Raw genomic sequence first — 12,166 nt, forward strand, 5'->3', positions numbered from 1 at the left:
CCCAGGTCCTTATAGCCCCACGGCCCTATAGCCCCTTCAACCTATAGCCCCACAGCCCTATAGTTCCGACCACGGCCCCTATAGCCCCTATAGGAGCCCCTAGAGCCCCTCTCCCAGCCCCTACAGCCCTACCACCCCCCAGCGTGTCTACAATCCCACCCCTCTTATCACGCCAGCCCGCGGCCCTATAGCTCCAACCCCCCCCCCCGCGGCCCCTATAGGTGCCCCCCCGCCCCTCCCAGCCCCTATAGGTGCCCCCCCCCCCCCCACCCCAAAAAGGGGGCGCAGGCAGGTCACACGCCGTTTATGAAGCATCAAATATACAGTCTCTTATATACAGGGCCCGGCGCGGGCGCATGCGGGCCCGGGGGCCGGGGACCCCCCGGGGGCTGGGGGGGGGGGGGGGGGGGTTAGGATTGGGGGGGCAGGGATTTTTTTGGGGGGGGGGGGGGACGTTAAAGTGCCATGTGACATTCAGCCTGAGCCGGGGGGGGGCCCAACCTCGGCGCGGCCCCCGGGGCGTGGAGGGGGGTGGGGGGGGGGGGTGGGGTCCCCCGGGGGGGGGGCGCGCGAGCAGCCAAACACGAGCCACGTGCAGGTTTGGTTTTTTTTTTGGGGGGGGGGGGGGGGCGAGAAGAAAGAGGGGGTGGTTGAAAAGAGGGGGGGGGGGGGCTTTGAAAAGAGGGGGGGTGTTTGAAAAGAGGGGGGGCTTCGGAAAGAGGGGGGGCTTCGAAAAGATGGGGGGGGGGCCCAAAAATCCCCCCCCCCCCTTCCGTTTCCAGCATGGCGGCGCCGTCCATCGCTGCCGCGAGCGGCGCCCGTCCTCAGCCGGGGGGGGTCACACCACGGTGCTGATGCGGTTCCCCCCTTTGGCTTTGGGGGGCCCTGGCCGGGCTGGCCCAGGGGCGAGGTGGGGCCAGGCGGGGGAGTGGGGGCTGAGGGGGTGTGGGGCGAGGGGGGGCAAGGGGGGTAGGACGGGTGGGGGGGATGGGGGAGTGGGGGGCGGGTGGTGGTGGTGGTGGTGGTGGTGGTGGTGGTGGTGGTGGGGCGGGGGGGGGGCCCCCCCGCCCCCCCTCCTCCGCCGCCGCCCCCCTCGTAACGCGCCCCCCGCCACGCCGGGCCCCCCCCGCCGCCGCCGCCGCCGCCGAAAACGAAATGCTTGGCGGCGGCCGGGGCGGGGGGCGGGGGGTGGTGGTGCGGGGGGGGGGGCCGGGGGGTACGGGTGGGGGAGGCCGTGGTGGGGGGGGCGCGGGGCTGTAGAGGGGTAAGGGGGAAAGGGGCTGCCGGCCGGGGGCCCGGGGGGCCCCCCCGCGTTTGCCGGGCCGGTGCAAGGTGTAATGGGGGTGGGGGGGGGGAAGCCCCCCCCGGGGGGGCCGTGCTGCACGGGGGGGCCGACAGCGGGGGTTGGGGCCCGCCGTGGAAGCGGGGGGGCGCCGGCGGCGATGGCGGGCAGCGGCGGGGGGGCGCGGGGCGGGCGGGAGGGGGGGCTGCTGGGGGTAAGGGGGGGCGGCGGGGGGGCCGGGACCCCCCCCGCCGCCCCCCCCCCCCCCGCCGCCGCCCCTCCTCCCCGCCCCCCCCGGCCCCGTGGCAGTACTGGGCGTGCAGGGCCTGCAGCTTGGAGGGGGCCTCGGGGGCCGGGGGGGGGGGGCCGGGGGGGGGTGGTGGTGGTGGTGGTGGTGGTGGTGGGAGGACGAGGCCGAGGAAGAGGAGGCCGAGGCCGAAGCGGGGCCCCCGACCCCGCCGGGGCCTTGGGGGGGGGGGGGCGGCCCGGGGGGCCTTTTCCCCGGCGGCTGCCGAAGAGGGAGCCCAGGAAGGACGAGGAGTTGGAGACGGGCCGGGGGGCGCCTTGTAGCCCCCCTCCGCCGCCGGGCCCCCCCGCCCCCCACCGGCCCCCCGGGGGCCCCGGGCCTGCGGCCTCGGGCTGCTGATGATGGAGCCCTAGGGGAGGGGGGGGCGGGGTCAGAAAGAGGCCACGCCCACTTCCGCGCCACGCCCACCTTGGCCACGCCCCCTTTCCGCAAGCCACGCCCTCCGAGCCTCCCACGTGCCCCCCTCCGCGGGTCACGTGACAGTAGGGAGCAAGCCCCGCCCCCCCCCCACCCAGTCTCCGCCCACCCCCGGCTGGGTTTCACGCGAGCCACGCCCCCTTCTCGCCAGATGGCCACGCCCCTTCCGGCAAAAGCCCCTCCCAGTCCCCGGATAAGGAAGAGGCCACGCCCCTTCTCTGCAAGCCACGCCCCCTCTCGCTAGATGGCCACGCCCCCTCCGCCAAGCCCCTCCCATTTCCCGGATAAGGAAGAGGCCACGCCCCTTCTCTGCAAGCCACGCCCCCTCTCGCCAGATGGCCACGCCCCCTCCGCCAAGCCCCTCCCATTTCCCCGGATAAGGAAGAGGCCACGCCCCTTCTCTGCAAGCCACGCCCCTTTCTCTTAAGACCCGGGGACCGGACCACTGGGGTGGGTGGGGGGGTGGGGGCGTGGCTTAACGGGGTGTGGCGTGAAAGGGGGCGTGGCCTCCCCCCCCCCTCACCTCGATGGTGCTGTCCAGGGACCCCACGCTGTTGCGCCGGCCCCGCTTGCCTGGGGGGGGGGGGGCAAAGTGAGGGGGGGCTTGGGGGGGGGCTCACAGTGCACCCCCCCCCCCCATCAGGGACCCCTCCCCATGGGGAGCCCCAAAACCCTCAGAGAGCCCCCGGGGACCTCACTGTGCCCCCCCAGGGACCCCAAATTGCCCCCCAGGGTCCCCAAATACCCCCAGGGGCCCCTAATTGCCCCCAAGGGACCCCAAATCTCCCCCCAGGGACCCCAAATCGCCCCCAAATGCACCCCAAGGGTCCCCAAACACCCCCCCAGGGGTCCCTGACCCCCCAGAGGGACCCCAAATGCCCCCCAGTCACCCCTAATTGCCCCCCAGGGACCCCAAATCACCCCCCAGGGACCCCAAATCACCCCCAGGGGCCACCAAATGCTCCCCAGCGACCCCAAATCACCCCCAGGGGCCCCAAATCACCTCCCAGGGACCCCAAATCGCCCCCAAATGCACCCCAAGGGTCCCCAACCCCCCAGAGGGACCCCAAATGCCCCCCAGTCACCCCTAATTGCCCCCCGGGGACCCCAAATACCCCCCAGGGACCCCAAATCACCTCCCAGGGGCCCCAAATTGCCCCCAAATGCACCCCAATGGTCCCCAAATGCCCCCCCCGGGGTCCCCAAACCCCCCCAGAGGGACCCCAAATGCCCCCCAGTTACCCCTAATTGCCCCCAGGGGACCCCAAATACCCCCAGGGACCCCAAATCACCCCCCAGGGGCCCCAAATCACCTCCCAGGGACACCAAATCGCCCCCAAATGCACCCCAATGGGTCCCCAAACGCCCCCCAGGGGTCCCCGACACCCCAGAAGGACCCCAAATACCCCCCAGTCACCCCTAATTGCCCCCCAGGGACCCCAAATACTCCCCAGAGACCCCAAATCACCCCCCAGCGACCCCAAATCACCCCCCAGGGGCCCCAAATACTCCTCAGGGACCCCAAATCACCCCCAATGGACCCCAAATACTCCCCGAGGGACCCCAAATCACCCCCAGGGACCCCAAATGCTCCCCAGCGACCCCAAATCACCCCCCAGCGACCCCAAATCACCCCCGGTGACCCCAAACCCCCCAGGTGACCCTAACCCCCCCGGTGACCCCAACCCCCCGGTGACCCCAAATCCCCCCCCTGGTGACCCCAAATCACCCCCCAGCGACCCCCCCCCCCCCCCCGGTGACCCCAAACCCCCCAGGTGACCCCGTCCCCCCCCCCGGTGACCCCAAACCCCCCAGGTGACCCTAACCCCCCCCCCTGGTGACCCCAAACCCCCCGGTGACCCCGTCCCCCCCCCCCCCCGGTGACCCCAAACCCCCCAGGTGACCCCGTCCCCCCCCCGGTGACCCCAAACCCCCAGGTGACCCCGTCCCCCCCCCCGGTGACCCCAACCCCCCCGGTGACCCCCCCAGCTCACCCCCGTCGGAGAGGTCCCGCAGGGAGCTGCTCAGGGCGCTGCGCTTGAGCCCCTCGCCCGGCCCGAAGGCCTCCTCCAGGCTGCTGCGGCTCAGCCCGTTGAGCGCCTCGCGGGGGGGCCCCCGCCCCGCGCCCCCGACACCCCCTTCTGCTTCTCCAGCTCGGCTGGGGGGGGGGGCGGCACCGGTCACCCCAGTGCCCCCCCGGTACCTCCCAGTGCCCCCCCGGTACCTCCCAGTGCCCCCAGAGCATCCCAGTGCATGCTGATCCCCAGCCAAGTGACCACAGTGCACCCCCCGCAACCGTTCCAGTGCTCCCAGTACCCTCCCCAGCCATCCCAGTGCTCCCAGTACCAGCCCCAGTGCTCCCAGTACCAGCCCCGGTGCTCCCAGTCCCAGTCCCGGTGCTTCCAGTGACCATCCCAGTGCTCCCAGTACCTACGCTCCCCATCCAATTGCCTCCATTCCCCATCCCATTGCCTCCAGGGATCATACCAGTGCCCATTCAAGTGTTTCCAGTGCTCCCAGTACCATCCCAGTATCCTCGTTCCCCAGCCCAGTGCTCCCAGGACTGCCCCAGTGCCCATTCAAGTGCTCCCAGTGCCCATCCCAGTGCCCCCAGTGCCCCCATTCCCAATCCAATCGCTCCCAGGAACCATCCCAGTGCCTATCCAATTGCACTCCCAGTGCTCCCAGTGCCCATTCCAGTGCTCCCAGTGCCCCCATCCCCCAACCAGCTGCACCCAGAGACCATCCCAGTGCTCATCCAGGTTTTCCCAATGCTCCCAGTACCCATCCCAGTGCTACCAGTGCTCCCAGTCCCCATCCAAGCACTTCCATTCCCAATCCAACTGCCCCCCAAGACCATCCCAGTGCCTATCCCAGTATCCCCAGTGCTCATCGCAAAACCTCCAGAGCTCCCACTCCCCATCCCAGTGCTCCCAGTCCCCATCCAAGCATCCCCAGTGCCTCTCCCAGTTCTCCCTCACTCTCCACCCGGTACTCCTCCATCTCCTACACTTGACCATGGACTCATGGAGGGACCCCAGTGCCCATCTCAGTGCCCATCCCAGTGCTCCCAGTGCCCCTAATGCCCATCCCAGTGCTCCCAGTGCCATTCCCAGTGCTCCCAGTGCCCATCCCAGTGCTCCCAGTGCCCCTAATGCCCATCCCAGTGCTCCCAGTGCCATTCCCAGTGCTCCCAGTGCCCATCCCAGTGCTCCCAGTGCCCCTAATGCCCATCCTAGTGCTCCCCGTGCCATTCCCAGTGCTCCCAGTGCCTGTCCCAGTGCTCCCAGTGCCATTCCCAGTGCCTGTCCCAGTGCTCCCAGTGCCCCTCCCAGTGCTCCCAGTGCCCCGCTCACCCTCCACGCGGTACTTCTCCATCTCCTGCACCTCCGCCACGGACTCGCGCAGGTCGCTGGCGAAGCGCAGCCGGTCCTGGGGGCTCGGCGCGTTGAAGACGATCAGCACCTTCCGCTCCCCGCCCGGCGCCGCCGACAGCAGCTTGATCCCAAACTGGTAATCTGGGGTCAGAGGGCACGGGGGCAGAGGGCACGGGGTCAGGGGGCACGGGGCTCAGGGGAGAACAGGGGCCAGGGGATGGGATGTCCCGTGGGAAATGCTGTGGGGCAGGGGAACGGCCCATGGGGGACGTCATGGGACGTCACACGGGGGACACCATGGGACATCCTACTGGGGCCACCGTGGGACGTCCCATGGGGCCGAGGATCATCCTAATGGGGACACCATGGGACGTCCTCCGGGGGGACACCATGGGACGTCCTCCGGGGGACACCACGGGGCAGAGGGGCAGCCCACCGGGGACACCGTCGGACATCCTACTGGGGACACCGTGGGACATCCCATGGGGGACAACAATGACCATCCCATGGTGAGCCCCGTGGGGCAGAGGGACTTCCGGTGGCGGACCCCGTGGGATTCACGGGCAGGGGGCATCCCATGGGGGTGCCGTGGGGCAGGGGACCCTCCCGTGGGGCGCCGTGGGGCTCACAGGCGTTCTGGAAGAGCTGCATGTGCATCTCAACGAGGGGGAAGCTCTGGCGGAAGCTGTAGGTCACCAGGATCTTCTTCTTCTGGAAGATCTTCGTCACCTGCCAGGGCACCGGGTCAGCGGGGACCCAAGCGGCTGGGTCACCCCACGGGTGTCCCACCCCCAGGGACACCCCCCGGCTCTCCAGGGCACCCAGCTCACCACCAGCAGGTCGTTGAAGAGGAAGACCTCACGCTGGTGCAGCCCCAGGCGCTGAGGCCGGTTGGGGTCGGGGACCTCGTAGAGCTGGCAGCAGCACACCAGGCGCCGGTGGGGCAGGGACAGCACCTGGGGGTGGGGGCGGGGTCAGTGCTGGGGGCGGGGCCTCAGCAGGACACACCCCCACGCTTCCTGGGCCCGCCCCTTGATGATGATGGCATCCTTGACATTGGTCTGTCCCATCCATGGGGTCACCTAGGGTGTTCCCCGTAGGGTCACCTAGAACAGTCTCATAGGGTCACCTAGAACATCCATGTAGGGTCACCTAGAACGTTCCTCATTGGTCATGTAGAGCGTTCCCTGTAGGATCACCTAGAACGTCACTCACAGGGTCACCTACAGCATCTCCCGTTAGTCACCTAGAACATCCCCCATACAGTCACCTAGAACATCCTTCATAGGGTCACCTAGAATGCCGCCCTCTCCCCCCGCCCTGGGACACCTAGAATGTCCCACATAGGGTCACCTAGAAGGTCCCTCCATGCAGTCAACTAGAACATCCCCGTTGGTCAACTACAACATCCCCCCTTGTGTCACCTAGAACCCGTCCCATCCCTCGGGCGGACCCACCGGCTTCTTGCCGACGATCATGCGCTCAACGGCCTGGACCTGGGAGACGTGGTCGTCGTTGGTACGCAGCTCCCGGCTCTGGATGCGCTGGTAGATGCCCACCAGCATGTCCCGGGGGATGTCCTCCCCGTTGTCCACCCCTGCGCGACACCCGGCCCCCCGCTCTAGAACCCGCGGTCCCAAGCAGGGGAGGGGCGGGGAGGGGCAGGACCACGATCCTCACCTCGGAGGTTCTTGATGAAGTCCTCCAGCTTCATCTTGCGCTCGGCCTTGACGCTGGGGCTGTACATGTCGGTGTTGAGGAGGATGATGGCGAAGGCCAGGATGAAGATGGTGTCCGGGTTGCGGAACTGGCGCAGCAGGGGCGCGTTACACACGCAGTAGCGCTGGCTGTGGGGCGGACAATCCCCACGGCCCATGGGGTCAGGGTGCCCCACGGCCACCCCCACATGGCCGGGACGGCCTGGGCAAGGGGGCTTCTGCACCCCACAATGGTCCCAGCACGGTCCAGGCCCCCTTGTGTGTGGGGGTACCACTTCTAAAGTCTTCCCAGTCCAAAGAGTCACCTAGAACATCTCCCATTGCATGCAGAGCACTAACCCTAATGTCTCCCCTCTTGGTCTATAGGGTCACCTAGACTGTCACCCAGTCCCATAAAGGCCACCACCCCTAATGTCTCCCCGACTTGGTCCGTAGGGTCACCTAGAACACCACCCAGTCCCATGAAGGCCACCACCCCTAATATCTGCCTGTGGATCTTTAGGATCATCTAGAAGATCACCCCATGAAACACGGGCCACCACACCTAAGATCCCCCTCTTGATCTGTAGGGTCACCTAGAACATCACCTGGTCCCATGAGGGCCACCACCCATAAGATCCCCCTCTTGATCCATAGGGCCACCTAGAACATCACCCCATCATCCCTTACCTGAAGGCCTCGATCAAGCGCTCGACCTTCTGGGCCTCCCCCTGCACCCGGATGTGGGACTGGAACTTGCGCAGGGCCTCGTCCAGCTCCATCCCGGAGAAGTCCATCTCGTCCACCACACAGCTGCGGGAGAACCCCACAGCCCGGAAGTGGCCTCGGTCCTGAGGACACCCCTGGTCCTGGCATGTGTCCCCCCCCCCCGTTCCGGTGCGTCCCCGGCTTACTCGAGGACGTCGCGGTTGAACTGCTTCTGGCGGTTGCCGAGGAACTCGCCGATCATCTGCCGGCTCAGCCCCTTCCTCTCCAGGATGAAGTGGGCCACCCCCACCGGGGTGTCCGAGAGGAAGCCCCTCTCGATCAGGTACTGGATCCCCTTCTCCGGCTTCCTGTGAAGGAGGCGGGCGCGGGGTCACCCCAACTGCTGTGGGGTTCCTGAGCCGCCCAGACCCACCCTGGGGACGCTTGGGGTGACACCGTGCCCTCTGCGGGGCGTCACTTTGTCCTGGCAAGAAGATCACCTAGAACATCGACTTCTGGCTACAGAGTCACCTAGAACGTCACCTTCTCCTGGCCATAGGGACACCTAGATTGTCACCTTGTCCTGGCTGTCAGGTCCCCTAGACCTCACTTTGCCATGGCTATGGAGCCACCAAAAATGTCACTTTGTTTTGGCTGGAGGCTAGTCTAGGATGGCAACCTATCTTCCCTATAGGACCACCTAGAACATGACCATGTCCTTCCATTGCACCATATAGAACATCAGCATGTCCTTCTATAGCACCATCTAGAACATCGCCGTGTCTTTACTAGAGAACCACCTAGAACAACACTGTCCTTGCTATAGGGCCACCGAGAACCCCACCATGTCTGTCCGTAGGACCACTTAGAACATCACCTCATCTTTACAATAGAGTCACAAAGAACGCCGCCGTGACCCTGCTGTAGGGTCACAAAGAACAAAACCACGTCTTTAATATGGGGCCATCAAGAACGTCATTATGTCTTTACTATAGAGTCACCCAGAACACCGCCATGTCCTTCTATAAGGTCACCTAGAACGTCACCTTGTCTTCGTTAAAAGACCACCAAGAACATCATTTCATCCCTGCTGTAGGGTCACCAAGAACATGACCGTGTCTTTAACACAGGGTCACCTAGAACACCACCGCGTCCTTCTGTAGGACCACCTAGAACATCTTCATCTCCACCATACAACCACCAAGAACACTACCCTGTCCCCCACCACAGGGCCACCAAGAACGCCACTTAACTCCCCTATAGGGCCACCAGAGCCCAGCCCATCTGCAACATGGGGCCGCCAACCTCCCCCCCCACGACCCCCCCCGATTTCCCAGCTGCCCCCTCACTTGTTGAAGAGGTTGAGGCCGATGCGGTACTGCCGCCGCTGCACCACGTCGTTGTTGAGCGCCGGCGAGTCCCAGCTCTGCCGCGGCTCCCGCTGGTACGTGGCTTTGCCGGGGGGGCCGGCGGGACCGGGGGGTTGCGGGGGGGCTGCGGGGGGTGGGGGGGGTGGCGGGGGGGGCCGCCGCAAGCTGTCATGGGATGAGGAACCCGAGGAGCAGTTGAGGGTCTCGTTGGAGTTGGAGCTGCTCCCCAAGCTCTCGTTGTCCCCCTCTGAACCCTCCTCGGCAGCAGGGGGGGGTGGGGGGGGTGGGGGGGGGTGGCGGGGGGGGAGCAGTGGGGGGGGCAGCGGGGGGGGCTTCGGGGTGGAAGCAGCGGTGGGGGGGTCCGGCACGGGGCAAGGTGCCCCCCCCGGAGCCTTCGGGCTCGTAAGGACCCCCCCGGTTGATGGAGCCACGGTCGGAGCGGTCGCTGAGGTCGGCCGAGCTGTCGCTGGGGGGCTCCACGGTCAGCAAAGGGGGGTGCCCCCCCCCGTGCCCCCCCCCACCACCACCCCGGCCCCGGCACTCTAAACAGGGGGGGCCACGGCGAGGGGGTTCCTCAGGCCCACCCCCCACCCAGCGCTCGGATGGCCCGGGGGGGTTAGAGGAGGGGGGAGGCGGAGGTGGGGCGGGGGGCGGTGGGGGGCCCCCCCCGCTTTCCGGGGGGGGCTCGGGGCTGGGGGGGCGCTCGGGGGAGCGGGGGGGAGCCGGGGAGCCCCTCGTCCAGGTAGAGGGTGACGTCGCTGGCAGAAGTGGCGGCGCTGTCGGCCGCAGGGGGGGCTGGCGCCCCCGGGGGGCCCCCCCGGCCCCCCCCCAGGGCCTCGTCGATGGAGGCGGCCAAGGACTTCACCTGCGGGGATGGAGCCCCCCCAGCGTCAGCCCCCCGCCTGCGTTGGCACCCCCGGGACCCCCCCCGGGACCCCTGTGTCCCCCGGGACCCCTCTGACTGCCAGCCCCCCCCCCAGGGTCACCTATGGCCCCCATGAACCTCAGGGCCCTGTGCCCCCCCCAAGTCACCCCGTGACCCTAAGACCCCCATTGACCCCCCCATGAACTCTGGTGGCCCTGTGACCCCCCAGGTGGCCCCCAAGTCCCCGTGACCCCACATGACCTCCATGTCCCTTTGACCCCCCATGGCCCCCATGGCCCTATAACCCCCCATGGCCCCCATGTCCCCATGACCCTCATGACCCGCCATGATGACCCATATCCCTATGACCCCCATGACCCCCCCATGCCCCCCATGACCCTATGACCCCCATGGCCACCATGACCCTATAACCCCCCCATGGCCCTATAACCCCCATATCCCTATAACCCTCATGACCCCCCCATATCCCCCATGACTCCCCCATGCCCCCCATGACCCTATGACCCCCATGGCCACCATGACCCTATGACCTCCCATGATCTCCCTATGTCCCCCATGACCCTATAACCCCCCATGGCCCTATAACCCCCACATCCCTATAACCCTCATGACCCCCCCATGCCCCCCATGACCCCCCCATGCCCCCCATGACCCCCCCCAGCCCCCCAGGCCCCCCCTACCTGCTGCGCAAACGCCTCCTCCAGGTCCGCCCCCCCAGGGCCAAAATCAGCGGAGGCCGAGAGCTGCCGGGGTGGGGGGCTTCCTCCACCCCCCCCGCCCCCCCCTGCTTCGGGGGGGCCTCCCCCCCCATCCAAGCCGGCCCTACAAGACCCCCCGTAGCGGGGCGCCCGGCGCGGCCCCCCCAGCACCCCCTCGTCCAGCGAGGCGGGTTTGCCTTGGAAATAGGGCGGGGGGGGCGGGGGGGGCCCGGGGGGGCCGGGGGCGGGGGGGCCGCGGTCGTACTCCTCGAAGGAGAACTGGAGGCGGAGGCCGGGGAGGGCCAGGCGGCGCGCGCGCCCCCCCTCGCTGCGCAGCCGCTCGAACTTCTGGGCCATGCGGTAGCGGCGGAAGGCGGCCTGGATGGTGCGGGCGGCGCGGCGCGTGCGGAAGTAGCCCCCGTACTTGCGCTCCAGCATCTCCACCTGCGGGGTTTATGGGGGGGGGGTTATGGGGTTTTGGGGGGGGTAAAGGTGGGGTTTGGGGGGGATTACGGGGTTGTGGAGACGGGGATGGGGGAGTGGAGGGGATATGGGGGGCGTGGAAGGGGATATGGGGTCGTGGTTGGGTATATGGGGTCGTGGTTGGGGATATGGGGTCGTGGTTGGGGATATGGGGTCGTGGTTGGGGATATGGGGTCGTGGTTGGGGATATGGGGTCGTGGTTGGGGATATGGGGTCGTGGTTGGGGATATGGGGTCGTGGTTGGGGATATGGGGTCATGGGGGAGATGGGGAGGAGGAGATGGGGATATGGGGTTGTGGTTGGGGATATGGGGTCGTGGTTGGGGATATGGGGTTGTGGGGGAGACGGGGAGGAGGAGATGTGGATATGGGGTCGTGGTTGGGGATATGGGGTCGTGGTTGGGGATATGGGGTCGTGGTTGGGGATATGGGGTCGTGGTTGGGGATATGGGGTCGTGGGGGTCGTGGTTGGGGATATGGGGAGGAGGAGATGGGGATATGGGGTCGTGGTTGGGGATATGGGGTCGTGGTTGGGGATATGGGGTCGTGGTTGGGGATATGGGGAGGAGGAGATGGGTATATGGGGTCGTGGTTGGGTATATGGGGTCGTGGTTGGGTATATGGGGTCGTGGTTGGGTATATGGGGAGGAGGAGACGGGGATATGGGGTCGTGGTTGGGGATATGGGGTCATGGTTGGGTATATGGGGTCGTGGTTGGGTATATGGGGTCGTGGTTGGGGGGAATACGGGGTAGTGGGCGAGATGGGGAGGAGAAGATGGGGGTATGGGATTGTGGTTGGGTATATGGGGTCATGGTTGGGTATATGGGGTTGTGGTTGGGGATATGGGGTTGTGGGGGAGATGGGGATATGGGGGCATGGAAGGGGATATGGGGGCGTGGAAGGGTACATGGGGTCATGGTTGGGGAGATGGGGTCATGGA

The 12,166-nt window shown here is 67.3% G+C and overlaps 1 protein-coding gene across 1 annotated transcript in view; it reads right to left on the reverse strand.

Moving 5' to 3' along the window:
• Positions 1-838: 838 nt before the first annotated feature.
• The window catches only part of LOC106029327 (IQ motif and SEC7 domain-containing protein 1-like), a 29,418-nt gene continuing 18,090 nt past the window's right edge, over positions 839-12,166 (reverse strand). The window contains 16 exon segments of the mRNA XM_066984588.1: positions 839-935; positions 1,595-1,938; positions 2,530-2,579; positions 4,001-4,114; positions 4,117-4,164; positions 5,363-5,524; positions 6,013-6,112; positions 6,214-6,339; positions 6,841-6,980; positions 7,064-7,230; positions 7,771-7,893; positions 7,995-8,156; positions 9,138-9,455; positions 9,457-9,884; positions 9,886-10,023; positions 10,725-11,186. Of these exon segments, the coding sequence (XP_066840689.1) occupies positions 839-935; positions 1,595-1,938; positions 2,530-2,579; positions 4,001-4,114; positions 4,117-4,164; positions 5,363-5,524; positions 6,013-6,112; positions 6,214-6,339; positions 6,841-6,980; positions 7,064-7,230; positions 7,771-7,893; positions 7,995-8,156; positions 9,138-9,455; positions 9,457-9,884; positions 9,886-10,023; positions 10,725-11,186 (2,979 nt within the window).

Source organism: Anser cygnoides, chromosome 29 (assembly GCF_040182565.1).
Source record: "Anser cygnoides isolate HZ-2024a breed goose chromosome 29, Taihu_goose_T2T_genome, whole genome shotgun sequence".
NCBI lineage: Eukaryota > Metazoa > Chordata > Aves > Anseriformes > Anatidae > Anser > Anser cygnoides.